Source organism: Benincasa hispida, chromosome 12 (assembly GCF_009727055.1).
Source record: "Benincasa hispida cultivar B227 chromosome 12, ASM972705v1, whole genome shotgun sequence".
NCBI lineage: Eukaryota > Viridiplantae > Streptophyta > Magnoliopsida > Cucurbitales > Cucurbitaceae > Benincasa > Benincasa hispida.
In genome coordinates, this window is record NC_052360.1 from 11684696 (window position 1) to 11706436 (window position 21741).

At 35.8% G+C, this 21741-nt stretch overlaps 2 protein-coding genes and 1 non-coding gene across 3 annotated transcripts; 2 read left to right on the forward strand and 1 right to left on the reverse strand.

Annotated features, from left to right (window-relative positions):
* The first annotated feature begins 9961 nt into the window (after positions 1-9961).
* Positions 9962-10366, forward strand: LOC120067395. Its single transcript, XM_039018963.1, has one exon. It carries the CDS (start codon positions 9962-9964, stop codon positions 10364-10366), a length of 405 nt encoding a protein of 134 aa, XP_038874891.1.
* Positions 10367-11766: 1400 nt separating this feature from the next.
* On the reverse strand, positions 11767-13703 carry LOC120092803 (pentatricopeptide repeat-containing protein At4g22760). Its single transcript, XM_039051007.1, has one exon. The coding sequence runs from the start codon at positions 13612-13614 to the stop codon at positions 11878-11880; it is 1737 nt and encodes a 578-aa protein (XP_038906935.1). The 5' UTR covers positions 13615-13703; the 3' UTR covers positions 11767-11877.
* A 325-nt stretch (positions 13704-14028) lies between these two features.
* On the forward strand, positions 14029-14101 carry TRNAK-CUU. The gene has a single exon. It is a non-coding gene; the product is annotated as a tRNA-Lys (tRNA).
* Positions 14102-21741: the final 7640 nt, after the last annotated feature.

Consider the following 21741-nt stretch of genomic DNA (forward strand, 5'->3'; position numbering starts at 1 on the left):
TTAGCTCACTAGAGGATACTTAAAACAGATAATTTGAATTGTTTAAATTAATTTAAGGAAATTATATATTAATGTGATTAATATTTAATTAATTATGTATATGATCTATAATTAAATTGAAAAGTAATATTTGAATAAGATTCAAATTAATTGATTCAAGTGAATTGGATTTATAAAGAATTAATTAATAGAGAGGTATTGCACATATACATGCGATATATATGATAATTAAATATATACATTAAATTGAGATTAATGTATAAATAATTATTTAATTGTTGTGCAAATTAAAATTAAATAAATGTTATTTAATTGGGCTAATTAATTAAATAAGTGTTATTTAGTTAAATGAGTTAATTAATTAAATAAGTGTCATTTAAGTAATTACAAAAAAGAAAAATATATATTAGGAAAAGGAAAATATATCGGGAAAGATCTTTGACCCTTCCCTATATAAAGACCTCCCCATGACCATTTACAAATATACATTCCAACACAACTTTGGTTGTAGAGAAACTCTGTCAATACACAATTCTCTAGTATTATTGTGCAGAATTTTCTCTAAGCCATAAATCCTCTTAATTCTCCAAAAATCCTATTATCCTCTCCCTCTCCCAATAGTTGGATCACTTATCCCTCAATTGGAATCTTAGAGAATAATAAGGTTTCTCTAATGGTAGTGTTCGAGATCGCTCAAAGAGTTGTTTGTGATCGAGACCATTTGGATATCCATTCGTTGGAACCTTGGAGAGGCTTGTTCGTGACGCTAGAGAATCTACAAAGGTAAAAACCGTTTTAACCTTTTTCCTTAGAAGCATGCTAATTTATGCGTTTATTTATTATGTTTAGTATAACGATTTGTTTAATGTAAAATCGAATGTGGGATGCAAGGTGATATCACAAGACGTTTCCGCTATGGGATTCGATCCCAAAAACTCTCACCCATACAGATCAAATGACTGCTATCATAGATAAGAGTTCATATAAGAATTAAAGTCGAGTTACCTATGGTCATCCTATAAAATGTTAATCTCTTCAATTAACGATGTTATAAAGAGAGATTAATCATATTGGCAGTCCAGTCTTATACAAACTCTTTGTATAGGATACCTCCACTAACATATCTCCACATGAACAGTAAGGATCAAATTGTTTGTAACACTTTACAACTCTGATAATAATTATAGTTGTATCCATAGTATCACAATGATAAGGCTTTATTCATATACTACAGATTATTTAGGTTATTACTTAAATATGATCCACCTGTATGTCAATCACATATATGTTTAAGTTATATGAAATAATCTTAATCTTAGTTTATTGGATTGAGTTAATGCAATGTAAATTTTGAATAAAATAACTCGTTATTTTATTAAATAAATATTTTATATACAGTTTACAAACCACGAAACTTAGGATACCAATCCCAATATAAATTATACATATGAATGGAAATATGTTGCAATCGTAATTGAAAACTTATCATAATGCTTACTTTTATTTAGAATGGGAATGGAATAGGTATGCTTACCAAAATTTCTTTCTAAATTTCTAATTCATTTAACTAGAGACTATGCAACAAAAGTTAAAATATACTTTTTTATTTTATGTTTATGTATTCATTCAATTTTCTCCATCTTCCATCCAAAAAAATTAGTGGAAAAAAATATGGTGTAGGTCCCTGTTAGAGAAGAAATGAGAAATGAAAAAGGAAAGGCTAAGGTGGAAGAAGAAGGGATGACTCACCAAGGTAGTTAAAAATTGGTTTACGACTCTCTAATCATAGTGTGCCACTTGTAATATTCTTATTCCTCTTTGTATCATTACCATTATAAGAATTAGGGAAAACTTGTATAAAGAAGGGGCTATAGCATTCATTTGTGATTAAGGCAATAATATAGAGAAAAGAAGAAAACAGAAAAAGGAAGTCCAAAGGAAAAATTTATTCCCAGCCATATTCAATCGTTAACTTGGTATCAGAGCCAAAAATGGTTGATGCCACCTTCACCGGAAACAACACCTCCGCAGGACCCGTTAAGTTCACCACACCACCGCTCAATCAACTGCTGAATCAACTCACCACCATAAAACTTGAACGAGGAAACTTCATGTTGTAGAAGACCCTCGCGTTGCCGATCCTCAGGAGTTACAAACTTGAAGACCACCTCTCCGGTCAGATACCCTGTCCACCAATGTTCATTCTGACCACTTCTGAAGCGACTTCAAGCTCTCAAATGACCAGCGATGACAGGTTCATCAGAGGAACGATCACTCAACCCACAGTATGAAGCATGGCTTGCAGTTGACCAACTCTTACTGGGATGGCTGTTCAATTCGATTGCACCGGATGTGGCTGTTCAACTCATGGGATATGAAACTGCCAAGGAATTGTGGTAGGCTATTCAGGAGCTGTTCAGAGTTCAATCAAGAGCAGAAGAAGATTACTTAAGACAACTCTTTCAACAGACAAGAAAAGGAGGCCAAAAGATGAGTGAGTATCTCAAACTAATGAAGCTTCATTCCGACAATCTAGCATAAGTCGGCAGCACTGTGTCGACAAGAGCCCTCATCTCACAAGTTCTTCTCGGTCTATATGAAGAATACAACCCGATGGTAGTAGGCATCCAAGGTAAACTAGGTATATCATGGCTAGATATGCAATCTGAGTTATTGTCTTATGAAAAAATATTGGATCATCAAAACTCTATCAAAATGCATAGTACTTTTGCACAACAACCCTCTGTCAATGTAGCATTCAGCAGGAATCCAAATGGTGGTAAACCACAATTAAATCCCTCATATAATGGAGGTTGACAGTAGGGAAATAGCTCCAAAGGCAGTAATAACAGTCACAGTCTGTTTAATGGACAAGAAAGTGGTCGTGGTTGAGGAAAAGACTGCAACAATAATTCAAACAAATCAATATGTCAAGTGTGCAGGAAGTATGGTCACTCAGCCCTACTGTGTTATCATCGATATGAAAGAATACTCACAGACGATTGGACAAGGCAGAGGAAACCAAGGGTCAGCCGACCCTAACAACAACATTACTGCCTTGTTCACGGCCGCTCAACCCTCCAACCCCTTCATGGCCACATCAGAAACAGTAATTGATCCAAATTGGTACATAGACAGTGAGGCTACCAACTATGTCACTCAAGACTACAACAATATCAATAATCCAATTGAATATGGAGGTAATGAATTGGTAACTGTAGGTAATGCTGAATAATTACACATATCTCACAATGGTCAATCTTGCTTGTCTAATGGAAGGAATGAATTTATCTTGCATGATGTCTTGTGTATGCCCAACATAGCCAAGAATCTCATTAGTATATCAAAGTTAGCACATGACAATACTGTGGTAGTTGAATTTCACATTGATTGTTGTGTCATTAAGGACAAGGATACGGGTAGAATGCTGAAAGGGGAGCTTGACCGAGGGTTGTACAGACTTCAGGGGTTGGAATGATACATGAGGCTACAGAGGACCGAAGATCAGCTCAGTATAAAAATAACCAGTCGACTGCTTTAATTCTATCAGGAGTCAGGATTAATGTAGTTAAGTCAAGAGCTGTTTGGCATAGGAGACTAGGACATCCATCCGTAAAAACTTTAGAATAGGTGATTAGAGAATATAAAGTGCCTGTTAAATCAAATAAAGGAAATGAGTTTTGTCAATCTTGTCAATTGGGGAAATTATCTACCTTACCATTTCCAAATTCTTAGTCTCAAGCTTCTAACATACTTGAGTTAATACATACTAATGTATGGGGGCCTATTCCTATTGAATCTACTGGGATATGGATATTATATTTCCTTCTTAGACGATCACAACAGATATGTGTGGCTATATCCTCTAAAATAGAAAAGTGAAACACTAGCAGCATTTCAATACTTCCTATAACTAATACAAACTCAATTCAACATCGGAATAAAGAAATTACAGTCAGATAATGAAAAAGAATATGAAAAAATACACAATCTCTGTCAGACCAAAGGAATTTCCATTCGGAAGTCCTGTCCGTATACCTCAACACAAAATGGCAGGGTCGAGTGCTAGCATCGATACATTATAGAAACAGGGCTCACGCTGCTTGCACAGGCATCCATGCCTTTAAGNACATTATAGAAACAGGGCTCACGCTGCTTGCACAGGCATCCATGCCTTTAAGCTTTTGGTGGGAGGCATTCTCCATTGCTGCCTATCTCATTAATGGCATGCCTACCTCAATCTTGCAAGGTAATTCACCCGCTGCTGTCTTATTTGGGTTTAACCTTGATTTTTTTTAATCTCAGGACCTTCGGTTGTGCCTGCTACCTATATCTACAGCCTTATCACAGTAAAAAATTCTAGTTACACTCGGAGAAATGTGTGTATATTGGTCACAACTCACTCCACAAAGGATACAGATGCCTCAGTCTGTCTGGCAGGATCTATACAAGCAGACATGTGAAATTTGATGAAAAAGAGTTTCTGTTTGCAAATCAATAGTGCATCACGATCATCCAAACAACCGGGCCAACGATCGCTAAACAACCATCGTTTAGTTCGATCGCCCAGACGACAGACCCTATAAAAGACACAACGATCGCTGATACAAATGATCGTAGAGAAAGATCGCTGAGACAACACGATCGCAAAGAACGATCACCCAGATGACAGACAGTGTGATCGTTCAGCCTCCATCGTTTAGTACGATCACTTAGATGACAGACAACACGATCGTTCAGGTCTCATCGTGTAGAAGATTGCCTAGATGCAAGACGATACGATCGTTCAGGTCCCATCATGTAGAATAATCGCCCATATATAGGACGATACGATCGTTCAGGTCCCATCGTGTAGAACCTGTCTCTTATACACATCTAGATGTGTATAAGAGACAGGCCCAGAAGCCAGACGATACGATCGTTCAGGTCCCATCGTGTAGAACGATCGCCCAGATGCCAGGCAATACGATCGTTCAGTCTCCATCGTTTAAAACAATCGCCCAACCGAAAGACAACATGATCATTCAGAACTCATCATGTAGAACGATCACACAGGCAAAAGACAAGACGATCGCCCAGTCCTCATTGTATAGACCGATTGTACAGAACAAAGACAAGACGATTACAGTAAGCCCATCGATTGTGGACCATCCATCGTCCACCACGATTGTCCAGGCGACAACCCCAACCTTATCTACACACCTCAATGAATCAATAGTTCCAAGCCTTCAACCAATCCTCAATACTCTACCTCAGTCATCGAATATCCCTCAAACCTTACCCTCCATAAAACAACGCCCATTCGAGACCCTACCTCAAACATTCTCAGAAGACCATATCAGCCCTGCCCTGCCTCAGACATTACGTCCTCACTCTACCTCAGCTCCTGCAGATTCATCTCAACCAACCACCTCCACCTGCTCCGACTCATCCTATGATCACTCGAGCAAAAGCGGGCATCTTTAAACCAAAATCCTGGTTCACAAGCAAACCAACTGATTGGTCTCAAACAGATCCCACCAGAATCAATACAACACTTGCGACCCCTCAATGGAAAAAGGCAATGGATGAAGAATACATGGCACTGATGAGAAATAAAACATGGACACTCGTTCCTCCATCTCCATCTCAGAATGTTGTTGGAAACAAGTGGATATTTCACCTGAAAAGGAACATGGATGGAACAATACAAAGGTACAAGGCCCGACTGGTAGCAAAGAGGTTTCATCAACATCATAGAGTCGATTTCTTTGAAACATTCAGCCCTGTGGTAAAGTCATCAATGATCAGAGTAGTCATTAGTGCTGCTGTAACATACGGGTGGATGCTGAGGCAACTTGATTTCAATAATGCGTCCTAAATAGCCAATTAACTGAGGAAGTGTATATGAGCCAACCATCGGGCTATGTAAGCACTTAGTATCCACAGCATGTCTGCAAGCTGGACAAGGTAATATATGGTCTGAAACATGCTCCACGAGCCTGGAATATAGCCCTCGGCTCTGTTCTCAAACAATGGGGATTCTATCAGTCAAGATCTGACACTTCTCTATTCATCTACCATAAGGAAGGCTCGGTAATATATCTTCTTGTCTATGTAGACGATGTCATAGTCACAGGTAACAACACTAAAATTACAGAATACCTCATACAAACACTAGACATACATTTTTCACTTAAAGACTTCGACCAACTTAGATACTTTCTAGGAATTTAAGTACACTATTTTGAATCTGGCCTTCTGGTAAATCAGTCGAAATATGTTGATGATTTACTACAAAAGCTTAACATGTCTTATGTGAAACCAGTTCTCTCACCAACAGTTCAAGGTTGTAAACTGTATAAAGCGGATGGCCAACCTCTTTCTGAACCATTTATATATTGAAGTACCATAGGAGCCCTTCAATACTTAACGCACACAAGGCCCAACATCACATATGCTGTCAATCAACTCAGTCAGTTCCTGCAATCCCCAACTGATGTTCATTGGCAAGCGGCAAAAAGGGTGCTTCGGTATATCAGTGGCACCAAACATTATGGAATATACTTTCAACCGAGCCCGAACCTCCACATTTCTGCCTACTCGAATGTCGACTGGGCATCCAACCTAGATGATAGAAAATCAGTAGCAGCCTATTGTACTTTTGTGGAAAATAATATCGTATCCTGGTCCTCGAGGAAGTAAGTTGTAGTAGCAAGGTCAAGCACTGAATCCGAGTATAGAGCACTTGCTCATGCCACCTCAGAAGTACTTTGGTTTCAACAATTACTAGGTGAGATGGGATTAAAGTCCAACACTAGACCTACTATATGGTGTGACAACTTAGGAGTAGGTGCATTAACAGTAAAACCGGTATTTCATTCTCGAACTAAACATATCGAAATTGATCTTCACTTCATCTGAGACCATGTTCTCAAAGGCCACATCAATATTCGCTATGTACCGTCGACTGATCAAATTGTTGACTACCTCACAAAGCCACTCAACAACACACACTTCTATTACGAGCCAAACTAGGAGTACTTGAAGTACCCTCTAGTTTGAGGGGGGATGTTAGAGAAGAAATGAGAAATGAAAAAGGAAAGGCCAAGGTGGAGGAAGAAGGGATGACTCACCAAGGAAGTTAAAAATTGGTTTACCACTCTCCAATCACAATGTGCCACTTGTAATATTCTTATTATTCTTTGTATCATTACCATTGTAAGAATTAGGGCAAACTTGTATAAAGAAGGGGCCGTAGCATTCATTTGTGATTAAGGTAATAATATAGAGAAAAGAAGAAAACAGAAAAAGGAAGTCCAAAGGAAAAATTTATTCCCAACCATATTCAATATTTAACTGTCCCACGCAAATAATTAATCATATAATTATATTACCACCTATGTTGGGAGGAATAAGATTACAGATATGAGTATAATTGTCCTAAAAAAATTGTAAGATCCACAATTGATTTCCATTGCATAATTTGATAAACGATAAGTTTCATAATTCTGAATTTTCATTACATGAAGAACATATTCTTTGTTTCTATATTTTTATTTATTTTATTTTGGTCCTTAAAAATTTAAATTGTCTTTCTAAATAAACTCCCAGAAAATTGTGATATTAGACATTAGTTATAGAGTATTAGAAGGTTGTACTTAAATATCGTGCTCGTTTTTTTATCCATAAAAAATCCATAAAAAAAAGTATCTTTTTAATCTTTTTTAAAAAATAAAAATTAAAATTAACAAGCATCAATTTTCTTTTTTATTGAAAGTAGCGAATGGGTGCAGGGGAATCTAAATTCTTTTTTTTAGTTCGTTATATGACTCTTAGTCCACATTCAATTAAAAAAAAATTGGAAAAAAGAAAACTCAAACATCACTCATGTGCTTGAATACAATTCGAAAAATAAAAATTCAAAAACTAAAATTATTTTCTTACCATAATTATTGGGCACGAGTTCAGACCTTCAATCTCCAAAGAAAAAGTTGATATCAATTAACGAGTTTAAAAATTTATTGAGGTATTTAAACCAATGTTGAAATCATGCATCAATATTATGTCAATAAATTGACATGATGGTATTAATTTTAAAAAATGACGTGATGATACATAATAATCATGCAATTTAATACCTTTATAAATTATTAATTTGTCTGACGTATTCCAATACTTCTTTCAAAAAACAAAAGATAAAAAATTGTGTGACATATGAATATTTTCTAGAGAGAATTTTATAAAATCTCAAAGCCTAAAATAGTTTTTGTCCCATATTTTGAAACTTAATTTTGCCCTCTTCCTTATATCATGAGCCAAATTTACAAAAAGTATCTACAATTTCTCTTTTTCTCTTCCGTTGATCTTGGTGATTTTGTTCATGGAACGTGTATGAGAGTGAGGACAAGAGACCTAATCTGCATGCACGAGGTTTTATTTTAGTAATTTCATCCGAATATAATGTCAACAAAAAATAAAAAATCAATCTCATAAAATATTGGAAAACTTCATTTTGTCTCCATAAATTTTGAATTGTCCATTCTAGTGACCCTAGTATATATCGTTCTTCAAAGACCAATTGTAGTAAATAAATGGGAAAAAAGTCAAATATTTGAATGGGTAATTCCTACAACTACGTCATCAAATATTCAAATGAAGTATCTAATCTTCAGCTCAAACTTTATTTTCAATTTGCTGCTTACCTAATGTGAAATTTTAGCAAACTGTAGGTTAGATTCAAATTTGTAGACATTAATGTACTTTTTTCATTGACAGTAGATTCAAACTCGCTTTTTCTCATTTATAATATATTATTCCAAAAATAGTTAAATAGTATTAATGCGTATTTTTTACTTCAATTTCGATTTTGCCAATTTTAACAATATCATTCTCATTTTCATCATTTGATTAAAGTTTAATAAATATTGCCTAAGACGTCAAAAATTTGAATCCTCTACTTTGGTTGAACTCAAAAAAGTTTATCTAATGTACCTAATTGAAAAATAAAATAAATTGTATAGCGGAAAATCTAATACAATAGATTACGCTTTTAATTAAGAAGAAAATCAATTTTAGCTGTAAACTTGTTAGGTATTTCATTAAACTTACGCTAAACTTAAACAACTGTTCTCGATTTAATTATGTAGCAGAAAATCTAATACAATATTGATTACGCTTTTAATTTAGAAGAAAATCACTAATTTTAATTGAAAGGAGAAAAAAAGAAGTAAATTTTTTTATAAACTCCTTAATTTCAATTAAATAAAATTCCGTACAAATTAACCATGAAAAAGAAAAAAGTTAGTGTCTTTCCGGTAGGATTTTATCGTTCTCATAGTGTACATATGTTTTGTAATTCATCAAATACATTAGAAAAATATATATACACAATATTGGGATCTAGAGAACCCATTAGAAGGTTACAATTACAACATTTTTTTTAACTAGGTGTAAGATTATAACACTTAAATAACTAGTTTGACATGCAATTTGCTCAAAGTGAAACTAGAAGTTGACACAAATTGACTTGTCTAAGGTCAAAATTGATTTTTTGCCCTTCAATCCATATAACTAAGCATAAGGAGGGAAAACGGAATAATTTGTGAAGAAAAATATTTAATGCATCCTGAATAATATCTATCATTGTGTATTTTATCAAATTATCCAATCATAATTTGTCGAGTGTCAATTTTTTTTTTTAATTATTTAAATTCTTTATTGATGTGAGTGATAAGGAGGGATACATAAAAATGAATGCATTCCTGTTGTCCATTTGCAAACAAGTAAATATGAGTGTTCAAATAACCCGAACAACCTGGACTACACAACCCAAAATGTAAGGGTTGGGTTGGTTAGGAAAATTTCATAAAATAACCCAAAAAGCAAAAAACTTTTCTATGGCTGACCTCTCTCTAAAAACTTTGTTTTCATTGACTTTTCTACATGTGAAATACCGTTTTTACCCCCGATCAATGACAAGATGACCACAAACATAGTAGAATACCTTAATCTAGTGCTAAAGGATGCTCGAGAACTCCCCATCACAAAGCTGTTAGAGCACATACATGAGTGGTTACATGGATGGTTCTACATTCACCGCACAAATGTAGTTTCTGATTATGCATTTGATATTTTGAAGGTTGAGGAATTGAAATCTAGAACGTACCGTGTTTTCCCGGTTGACATGCATGTATTCAATGTAGATGATGGACGTTTGGGTGGGTTGGTAGATCTTCATGCACGTACGTGTAGTTGCATGGAATTCAATTGTCTAGAGATTCCTTGTTCATATGCAATTGTTGCGGCTGCACTGTGGCACATAAATGTCCAAACTCTATGTGCAAAGTGGTTTACTGTTGAATGTGTCCTTGCTCCATACGCATAACCGATTTACCCCATTGGTCATAGGCAAGAATGGAGGCGACAGTCGGACTTTAACGACATCGAAATTTTACCACCACGAGAGGTAGCAAGTGTTGGTCGACGTCAGACCGTTCATATACCTTTTACTGGGGAGGAGTCACGATAGATCCATAGGTGCACAAGATGCAGTGGCGTAGGACATAACAAAAAAACATGTAGGCAACCACTGATAACATCAAACATGGGTCCATCGAAGATAAACAATATGTAACCGAATTAAATGATCGTGTAGGTTATACTAAGGATCTTATAGGTTTAACTAAACGATCGTTTAGCTAATATTAATAGATTGTTTAGGTATAACAATCTTTTAGTATTATACATAAACGATTGTTTATGTAAAACGATCTTTTAGTATTATACATAAATTAACGATCTTTTAGCATTATCTAACCGATCGTTTAGTTAAACCTAAACGATCGTTGATCTCTTAGTATAATTTAAACGATCGTTTAATTATACTAAAAGATCGTTTAGGTTAGGCCAAGTATACTAATTAAATGTAATTGTTGCGGATACTATGAAATTCAAATTACCATAAATATTTATTGGCCCACAATTGAGCAACATATTGTTTCCTAAATAGTTGCATATTTTCTTGTTACAACCTTCACACCTTCACAACATCTTCATTGTTAAAAAATTTGAACTTTTCAAATGCAGCCTCCACATCCTTACAGAGAATTGGTTTGCTATCGTTCTTGGGTCCGAGGATGAGATGTCGTAGCCTCTCCAATTTTCTGTAAAGTTCAAAGTTTTTAGAAAGAGGTCATCCATAAAAAAAATTTTGCTTTTTGGGTTATTTTACGAAATGTTCCAGTTGGTTCGTTTTGTTCTTGGGTTGGGTCATGGATTGTTTAAAAAAAGATCCCAACCTAACCTATATATATATTTCTCTTTTTTTAAAGTTGAATTACTTTATATTGATTAATTTGTGGTTTTTTAATATTTTTCTTTTAAAATTGTTATAGTATTTGTCTTTGTTTAACGTTTGCAATAAATATCATAAATATTTGGTATTTAGCATTTGAATTTTATGAAATATTAGTTATTAGTCATGTGTTGTACATAAATTTATATATCTTTAATTAAAAAGAAAAAAAAGTTATTAACCCGACAATCCAACCCAATCCAACCTGAATTTTAAAGATTGGATTGAGTTGAAGACTTTATTTGGGTCATTTGGGTCGTCAACCCAACCAACCTGAATTTTCTAATTGATGCAAAAAACATCTTCAACCCAACCCAAGTAAATAGGATGGGCATTTCTAGCTATTTCAAATTAGCCCAATCATGAAAATAATTCTTCCTCTTAAAAGTGAAATTCACAAGTTAACTATCAAGAACTTAATATTAGGAACATAAAGGACCTAACCATCAAGAACTTTCATTTAAGATTCAATCTTTTTATCTTTAGCATCTGTTTTCTCCTTGGAGAAAGGTTGTTCCAAGCAAAATTTAGAGGATATATATTCAGCTTTCAGATTGCTCCATCCAACTACACCCAGATATCTTGACAAATACTTTATTTCCCATGGCTTTTCTCAGCCTCTTAGCATCATCCCACCTCTCCATAGAAGAGTAAATGTTGGCTAGAAGAGACCGATATCCGGTTGTATCGGTCACCGACTTCAAGCTATTTTGAGCCGCTATCTCACCAAGCTCAACATTGTTATGTAATTTACAAGCATGAAGCAAGGCTCCCCAGACCCCAGCATTTGGCTGTACTGGCATGCTCTGTATAATCTCATATGCTTCTTCTAACCGCCCTGCTCTGCCCAACAAATCCACCATGATTCCATAATGATCAGCCAGTGGCTCAAGTCCATGGTCCTTCATGGACGAGAAGCAAAGGTAACCTTCATCAACTAAACCGCCATGGTTATACGCTGTAAGAAGTCCGGCATACGTCACTAGATTTGGGCAAATGTTAACACTTAGCATCTCTTTGAATAACCTGATTGCTTTATATGCCTTACCATTTATCCCACATCCAAAGATCATAGCTGAATAAGCGATTAAATCCCTCTTTTTCAGACCATTGAACAGCTCAAACGCCCTCTCAATGTTCCCGGATTTTGCATATAGATCTACTAATGCAGTCGCCAAATGATCATCCAACTCAATCCCAAGTTTTTCCATATACGACTCAATCCAAGTACCACAATTCAGATTTCCCAGCTGAGTACAAGCAGATATAATGCTAGCAAAAGTCATCTCATCGGGTTGGATGTTCACATCGGGTTGAAGCATTTGGTTGAATAACTCCAATGCTTTGTTAGGCAGACTATTTTGTGAATAGCAAGCAATCATTGCGTTAAATGAGAGAAGCTCCTTCTCACCCATCTTATCAAAGAGCTCATAAGCAGAATTAACCTCCCCAAGCTTCGAATACCCAGCAATCAATGTAATCCACGAAACATTATTTCTGTTAGGCATTACATCAAACAGGTTTCTAGCAGACTTTATGTCTCCACAGTTCACGTAGCCACTGATCATTGCATTCCAAGAAGCCGAACTTTTCTCCCCCATTTGTTGAAATAAACACCACGCTCGATCCATATTTCCAGAATTGGCGAATCCTGTCAACATGGAATTCCAAGATATGACATCTTTCAGAGGCATTTCATCGAACACTTTCTGAGCGTCAACTAAGTTCCCAATTTTCACATAACCAGACAAGATTGAATTCCACGAAACCACATTTTTCTCAGTCATATCATCAAACACCTTCTGAGCAAAACCCATATCACCCAGTTTTGAGTAAAAATCGACAAGGGCAGTTTGCACGTAAACACAGCGACAAAACCCAAACTTATAAACCTGAGCGTGAACATAGCTTCCACCAAACTTACACATAATCCTACCGCAAGCTCTCAAAGTCGAGGATACAGCAAAAGTGCCCGGATGCAGTCCCAATCTCTGCATCTGAACATAATGAGAGATTGCTTCCATGAACTGGCCATTCTGGGAAAAGAATCGAACGGCGCAGGCCCATGTGAACGCATCTGGGTTTTGCGAATGGTGAAGAATTTGTTGGAGATAAAGGGATACGATTCTGGCGCAAGTGAACTCAGAACGAGTGATTTGACGGACCAAGCAAGACTCGAGATTTGGAAGCCCATTGACGAGAATGTGGGCATGAATTTGAGTAGCTTGCTTGAAATTTATAGAGCTGTTCAAGAAGACTTTTAGCTCGGAAGCGAGCATCAGAACTGGAAGCACTATTTCTTGCTACTGATGCAATGGATTCATTTTAATAATAGAACTAGAAGAGTAATTGTAATTTCCCCCCTTCTTTCTTTAATCTTTAGTACAAAAAATATGAAAAAAAAAAAATTGAAAAGAGAAATCTTTAGTACAAAACTTGGTAAATTTTGACTTTAAATTTATGAATGTGAAAATAAATATATTGTTATTTTGACTCACCGTAAGAATTTTGAAGTCTTCTTCTATTTTTTTTATGTAAATAATAAATTTACATACTAAAATTGAAAAAAAAAAATCCAAGAGTAAAATGACAAAATGGTATTTTTACCTAAATTTATTCATGATACGTTAACCAAATAAATGCAATCTTCTAGTTTCAATATATTAAATGAACTGGGAAGTTGAAGTCGACAAGCCCGTCTAGTTCAGTTGGTAGAGCGCAAGGCTCTTAACCTTGTGGTCGTGGGTTCGAGCCCCACGGTGGGCGTTTTTTTATTTTTATTTTTTGTTTTCTTTTCTAAAACTTTGGTTAACCTTTTGTGGGCTTCCGCTTTTCAAGTTGGGCCTCGCTAACCCAGTCAGTCTGAAATCACGGTCTCATAATTTATGAAGCAAACATTATCCTAAATTTTGTTTTTATTATTTATTATTTTAAGTTGAGGATTGAACCATGGACTTTTATATGGAGAGGAAACGATATTGAAATAGACTTATTGTGGTATCATAACTTTCTACTTTAATACCATGTTAAGTCACATTAAACATAAACTCTTAATTTAACCGGCTATTTTTTTCTTAAAAAAAAAAGAACAAAATGAACTAAAACATATTTAATCTTTTATTAGTATTTTAATCTTGACATTAAATATATTTAATCTTTTATTAGTACTTTAATCTAGACATCAAATATCATTTATTGTATCGTATTCTTTTGTCAATTTCATTGCATTAACAAGATCAAAAAATTAGAGATAGTGTGAAACTTAGAAAACAAAATTCAAATAGAACAACGTAAGCATGATCATATTTTCATTCATGTGAAGTCAAATTAAAATTCTTGTCCTTATATTTGTTGTATGGTAAAAGAAAAAAAAAATACCAAGTAGAAGATTATAATCATTGAACCAAATTCAAATATATGATTTGACTCCTTTATTTTTACCCTATAAAAGAATTACAAGACCATCAATATATATATTTATATTAATTTTTTTCCTCCATTGTGATACTAAAAACAGAAATCCCAAGTAAGAGGCGGTAAAAAAAAGTAAATAATAAGATATTAAAGGACAGAAAAATGGCAAATGGTGTAAAGTATATATATATATAGTGCGACACCCTTGTAATTGAGTAATTGTAATCAAATTACCACCTATTGTAGAGGAATAAGATTACTTGTTTGGATGTAATAAAAAATGGTGGAGCCTACAATTGATTCTCACTGCATAGTTAGGTAAAGAACATCAATTACAATGAGGCCGATCTCACCATTATCAGTTCTCATTTCTTGATTTCCATCACCATAAATGCACCCAAATATATAGAATACCAAATTTATGTTATGTCATATATGTTTGTTTCGTTATGGGATTATTAATGTTTTTACGAGAGAGATGACAAGGCAACGTTCATACATTTTAGAGATGACAAGGCAACGTTCATACATTTTGTTAGAGTTGATTAAAATGGTTCCATTTTAAATTTGTTTAACTCTGTGGGGTGAACAGTGTCAAACATAAATGATTTGATAGTTAGGCATTTTGATAGAAACTATCTTTTTTCTATGTATAGGAAATCTATGTGTAACGACCCGAGTTCAGGAGGCGTATATGAATGAACCGATATCATATCTGAATGAGAAGGATCCTGAGGACATGAAAGTATGGTTAAGAAAGGCTTAAAAGAATTAAAAGTTACTACCTATACCAACAAGGTGCACCTTCCTTTTCGTTGGCTCAACCATAAGAATTTCAAAGTTAAGCGTGCTTAGCTTGGAGCAATCCTAGAAGCATTCGAGGCAAGTGAGGATGACGTAGCCAGGTCGCAGGGGATGTAGGGGAATGCCGGGGGCCATCAAGGGCCGAATTCGAATTTCGAATCCTGGTCCGAATCTTGGGCCTAGGGTATTACACTATGAATGTGGAATATGTGTATTGTTGTGGGCGTCTAGCCCACTTGTTGCACAAGCAAAATTTTAATTCTAAACTTGTGTTTTGTGAGTCTAAAATGTTGGTAAATTTGTTTGGCCCAATTTGGGTTAATCTTGGGTTGACCCATTTTGAAAGCCCTATGTTTTCTTTTATGTGATATGGGATGACCTAAGGAGGAAGAGAGTGAAAAAAGAGGTAGACAATCAGAGAAAAGACAGAAAGTTGTGTAGTTCGATTTTTTAGCAACTTCTACAAAATTGTCAATTTTTGAAGTTTGTACCATTGGATTGTGCTGAAATTTGGTCAATCTGTTTGGGACACATAGGGTCAATATTGAACAAAATCTATAAAACTGAGTGATTTTTCATTTTTTTTTATCTCTCAAGTATTGATCTCTTATGTATGAAAGTGTTAGTGAGTAATGAATCTTTGTGTGAATGATTGAGGTCTTTTTCCCTTAATTTTATAATAATAAGAGAAGTTGACAAGGTCCTCCTCACAAGTCCTGTGGTTTTTACTCCACATCGAAGGGGTTTTCCATGTATAATTCATGTGTGCTCTTTGCCTTTAGTCTTCCAAAATTTTATGATTTATTACTGTCCATTATTGGTTGATTGCTTGGTGATTATTTGGTGATTAATTTGTGGTGTTGTGGAGTACAATTGTTTGGTTGATTATCTTGGAGAAGATCCTAGTAGATTATTGATATATTGTTTGGGTCATATCATTTGGTATCAGAGTGGGTTTTAGTTTAATCGTTGTTACGGAGTCTACTAGTTAGGTGGAGGTAGTTCAATGATTAAATTGACATCAACGAATTATTCCATTTGGAGACCGATGATGGAAGATTTGTTGTATTGCAAAGATTTGTTTGATCTAATTGAAACAACACGAAAGCTTATGGCACAATTTTCTAAACTGGCAGAACCAGGGAAAATGGAAGAAAAGGATTGGAGAAAGTTAAAGAGAAAAACTTTAGGGACTATCAGGCAATGGATTGATATTAGCATTTTCAACCATGTTTCTAAGGAGTCCCCATATAAGTTGTGAAAAAAATTGGAAGGCCTTTATGAAAGGAATACCATACATAACAAAGTTCCATTAATCAAGTGACTTATTAATTTGAAATTGAAGGGTGAGAAGTTTGTTTCTGAGCATTTGAGTGACTTCAGGATATTATTAATAAGTTGACTACTATGAAGATTGATCTTGATGATGAATTGCAGGCTTTATTCTTATTGAGTTCTTTGCCAGACAGTTGGTAAACCTTGGTTGTTACTACTAGTAACTCTGCTTCATAAAGTTTTTTGTCTTTGAATGTTATCAAACAAAGCATGTTCAATGAAGAGATAAGAAGAAATGATGTGGGAGTTACTGATTCACATACTTTTGTTGTTGAGAATCCTGGAAGAAACAAGAGTAGGGTACCCAAAGGTCATGGTAACTCAAAGGGAAGGTCCAAATCTAGAGGCAAAGAGATTGGGACATGTCATTATTGCAACAAGCCTAGGCATATAAAAAAGTTTTTCTACCATTGGAAGAAAGAACAAGGTAAGAAGCAAGACTCACAAAAATAGGAAGATGATACAAATATTGCAACAATTATTTCTCAAAGTGATAATGTTGTCACCTTGATTTGTGCAACTAGTGAATGTCATCATGCAGAGAGTTCAGACACAGTGGCTGGTAGATTTAAGTGCTTCATACCATTGTGTTCCCGTAAAAGAGTATTTTATGAACTATCAATTTGGTGATTTTCGTAGTGTGAAGATGGGAAATAAGAGCTCAACTAGCATAGTTGAATTAGGTGATATTCGTGTGAAGAAAAGTGTTGGGTGCACGCTTACATTAAAGAATGTGCACCATATTCCTGATGTCGGATTGATATGGTAACCCTAGAGGGGTGAAGAGGGTTAATTTCAACCAATGAAATTTTTTTTACTAAAGTAGACCCAATTAAATAAATTAACAAACTTTTTTGCTAATAAGTAATTTAAACAATAAATTCATGCAAATAAATTCAACAAAAAATAGTCAAATAATTAAATCTAACACTTTTAAGTATCCAGTTTAATATTAGTAAAAAGACTGGTATGAGACATGTAAAAATCAATTCAACCAACCTAAATAAATATTAAGCAATTAATTTAAGAAACAAATATTGCAATTAATTTCATGCAATTGATGGAACACGAGACATACGCAGCGGATAAAGGACCTAATTACACTCTAATTGCTTTTAATTTAAAGGAAAAATGCATGTAATTAAAGGAAAAACAGTAATTAAAATTTACCTTTGAAGCTCCCGAAACCCGCTTTTTCTCACTGAATCTCGACCCGAACACGAACGGACCACTACTAGAGTTGACCTACTATCCTGTGGACTCAGAACCGGGTTGTGGGACCCAGTGGATGAAGAACCTGAGAGAGAGAAGGAGACTGAAAATAATATGGAATTTGGGTAGAGTTTGGGTTTGTCTTTGTTTGCATTCCCATTCCTTGCGTTGCTCTTCTTGTTCCCTTTTCCATTCCGCAACTTCTTTTCTTTTATTCTCTCTTATGTGTTGCACATTGGCCTTGCGCCGTTTTTCCTTCTCCTCATTTTTCTTCTTTTCTTCTTCTTCTTCTTCTTCTCTCATCTCTTTTTCAAATTGCTCCGAGGCAAGCAATATGCATTGATCATCCTCGAGCCTTCTTCTTTCTTCTTCTGCCGATATTGTGTTGTTATAGCACACCTCCTCATTGTGGATTTTTCTTGCCAAATCGCCTGATGCAATGATTTGGCGCGCTCGTAACATCTTTTCTTGTTTCTCCTTTTCTTCTCTTTGTCTTTTCTTCTTCTCCTCTGCTATACGTTGGAAAGATTGTGGGTCACTTGTTGACCCTTACGGTGCATTCTCCTTACGACGCTGCATCAGAGGGGTAACGTCTGGATCTTTTCTATCCTCAGTCGCAACCATTCTTATATGCATTGATGAAACTTGAGGTTGCGCTGATTCTTTTTCTTGCGGTGACACCCCCTCCTCTACCCTTGCGGTGGTGGATTCTCCATCAACATCTAGGCTTTTCGCCCTCTTCTTCTTCTCTTCCTTCTTCAGTCACTTCTCCTCTCGCCTGCGCTGTCTCTTCTCACTCGACTTCTTTTCTTTCTTCTTCTTCTTTGGTCATGCAGCTTCATCGCCTTCTACCCCGTTTTTCCTTGCTTTTTCTTTTCTTCTTCCCTTCAGCCATCTCCGGCTGCTTCTTCGCTCCGACCTCCTCCAAAACGGCCCTGATGAGTCCCTCATTGGAGTCTAATAGAACAGTCTCCTTAGGATCCACAACGGCCAGGGCCCTTCTCCGCGAAGCTTCTGCCATCTTCTCCTTCGAAGGTAGGGGCTGATTTACAACTCCAACTTCAAGTAACCCCCCCCCCTCCTCTTTCCATGTTGCTTAAAATGCTCCCAAATACCTCTTTGTCATCTCTTCTCTTCTTCTCATTTTCTGATGACGGTACTGGGAGCACCACCTCAGGTTTGGCCGCAGGGGCACTCTCGTGCTCGGCCCCTCTCGGATGAGTGGTTTGGCTATAAAGGGTTTTCGCTGAGGTTTTCTGACGATTCTTTGGGCAGGTGTAGCAATAAAAATTAAATGTTTCGGCATAGGGACAATGTGAATATGAATCATACAAGGATACAAATGGAGTGTTATGCTGTGTTATGTTTTGTATCGCTTATACACACTACTGATGGATGAATGTAATACAAGCTCATGTTGCCATAAACTTGTAACGGTGAAAATGGAATGCTATCTTTATCTATTGCGCTGATGAATGAAATGAATGATGTGCTATATGCGCTCACGTGATTTACAATAAAGACATTTTATGCGATACTACGTTCTAAGTGTATGCGTTGATAGTGATATGCTCGTAGTATGCGATGAAGTAGTGCATGTCACAAGTTTCCTTGCGTTGAAACCAAGTATAATTCTAACGCAAGTTTCTCAAAGTGAGTCGAGGTCGAACACCGGGATTGTTGTCGTTAAATGCGATACTTATGTGATACATGCAACTAGTTTTAATAATGAATAAAGAATTTTGGTTTGTACAGAAATATAAATTGCGCTAAAATTAAAGATTCGTTGATAAAGTAAAATGCGTTGTAAAGTAAAGATGCGTTGATAAAGTAAATTCCTAACTACTATGATACATGATACATGATACAGGGATCGAGGACTGGCTGTGAAGTTGTACAAAAGAATCTATGGATGTGATGGCAAGTCTTGTGAATGAAGCAAAAAGAGAAAGAGTAAAGAGTGAAAACAACGCAAGTTCGTTAATCGTGTTAAGGACGTAACTAAGGTTCCGCTTTCCCTTGGCGTACACATTTCAGTGACCGCCCGCGTTCCCATACGTCTATGGTGAAACAGAGATGAACGTGATGAATGGAAGGTTGTTTTCATCTCTGGAAATACTTCTCGCTTTAGTTAACGCATTCTTCCAAACTTAATTGATTCCTTGACACAGATTAACTCACTCACTTAATTCTCGCTATTTACCTCGGTATTTAAGAACACATCATGGAGAAAATGGATGATAAATGATGGAAAGAGACAGAGAGATGATAATGATGACGATGATAACATTTAATTCTAAAATTAAGCATTTGATACATGTTTGTGAATGAGAGATTAAAGAAGATGAACATATAAGATGAATTAGAGAATAGAAACAAATACGGAAAGAGTGTCATCGTCTTGACATAGATCCCAATTGGAGACTTGTGCTTTCCGGCGTATGAATGTGGTGGAGAGGAAAACTTCCCTCTCAGGCTTGCTTTCCCGGTAGAATTGACCTTTTGCACAGAGCTTCAGCTTCGAGAATTGGAAGAATTCTTTACTTGGAGACTCACCTCTCGGCCTTGTCTCGTCGTTCTCCCAGATTTACTCTGTAAGTCTCTTCAGACCAGCCTCTCTCTCCTTTCAATATATCTCTGTATGTATATATCCCAGTATCTATATATGCATGTATATATTTCAGCGAATTTGAGGAAGCTATTTATAGGCAAGACCTTGGCTCTTTGAATTTTTGGTCTCCACTGACTAAATATGGTAGTTCCTACAATGGCGGAATGGAAAATTCCTTTCTGTTTCACGATCAATCTGTCAGAATTGCACAACAAAAAGTTGTACACTTGTCAGAATTGCTCCTGAATGCGTTACTCTTCACATCTTCGATCTATCGCCGCATGTGGTGTTGTTTTTTATTACTGCATGCGGTTGAAATGCGTTAATCGCTAAAGCTCTTAATCGATTGTTGCATGCACCGTCATTGTGTTGATCATCTCTTCGTTCTTGATTGATGGGCGCATGCGATGTAGATGCATTGTACATTTTTTCTTCGAGCCATTAACGCATGCAGTGACCTATTTCCTACAAAAAAGAGACTGAAACATTCTATTTTGCCATCGCAATGGTGTTAGTGGGTGCGTTTACGACATTTCATAATTTCCGTATTTCTTAGCCAATTTTTATACTATTGACGCAACTTTTCTCTCTTTTTGTCGTAATATCTAAATAAAACAGTATAAATAACTTGTATTTCTACAAGTTATCACACCCCCAACTTTAGATATATGATTGTCCTCAAGCATATCTTCAACTAAGGTAATTTTGCTCAATTCCTAACCTAACTTTGCGTCGATTGGTTGCTCCGAATGCTCCACCTCTACAACATTACTTAACAATGCAATTTCCTTTTATCCTTTAATAATTTATCAGCATGCTCTACTTTATTCTTTTATACAACAAACCTCTACTAAAAAATTCCCTTCTTGTTTTGAGAAGAATATTTACCTCTTCTTGCAAAAACAACTAGGTGCGTTTTTATGCGGTGGTCTGGTTTGCATCATTTTATTAGAGATTGTTGATCATGGTTACACCCTTCGTTTTAGCTTGCTCCCACAGGTGTCATGCGAGCATCCAACTACGGTTGTGT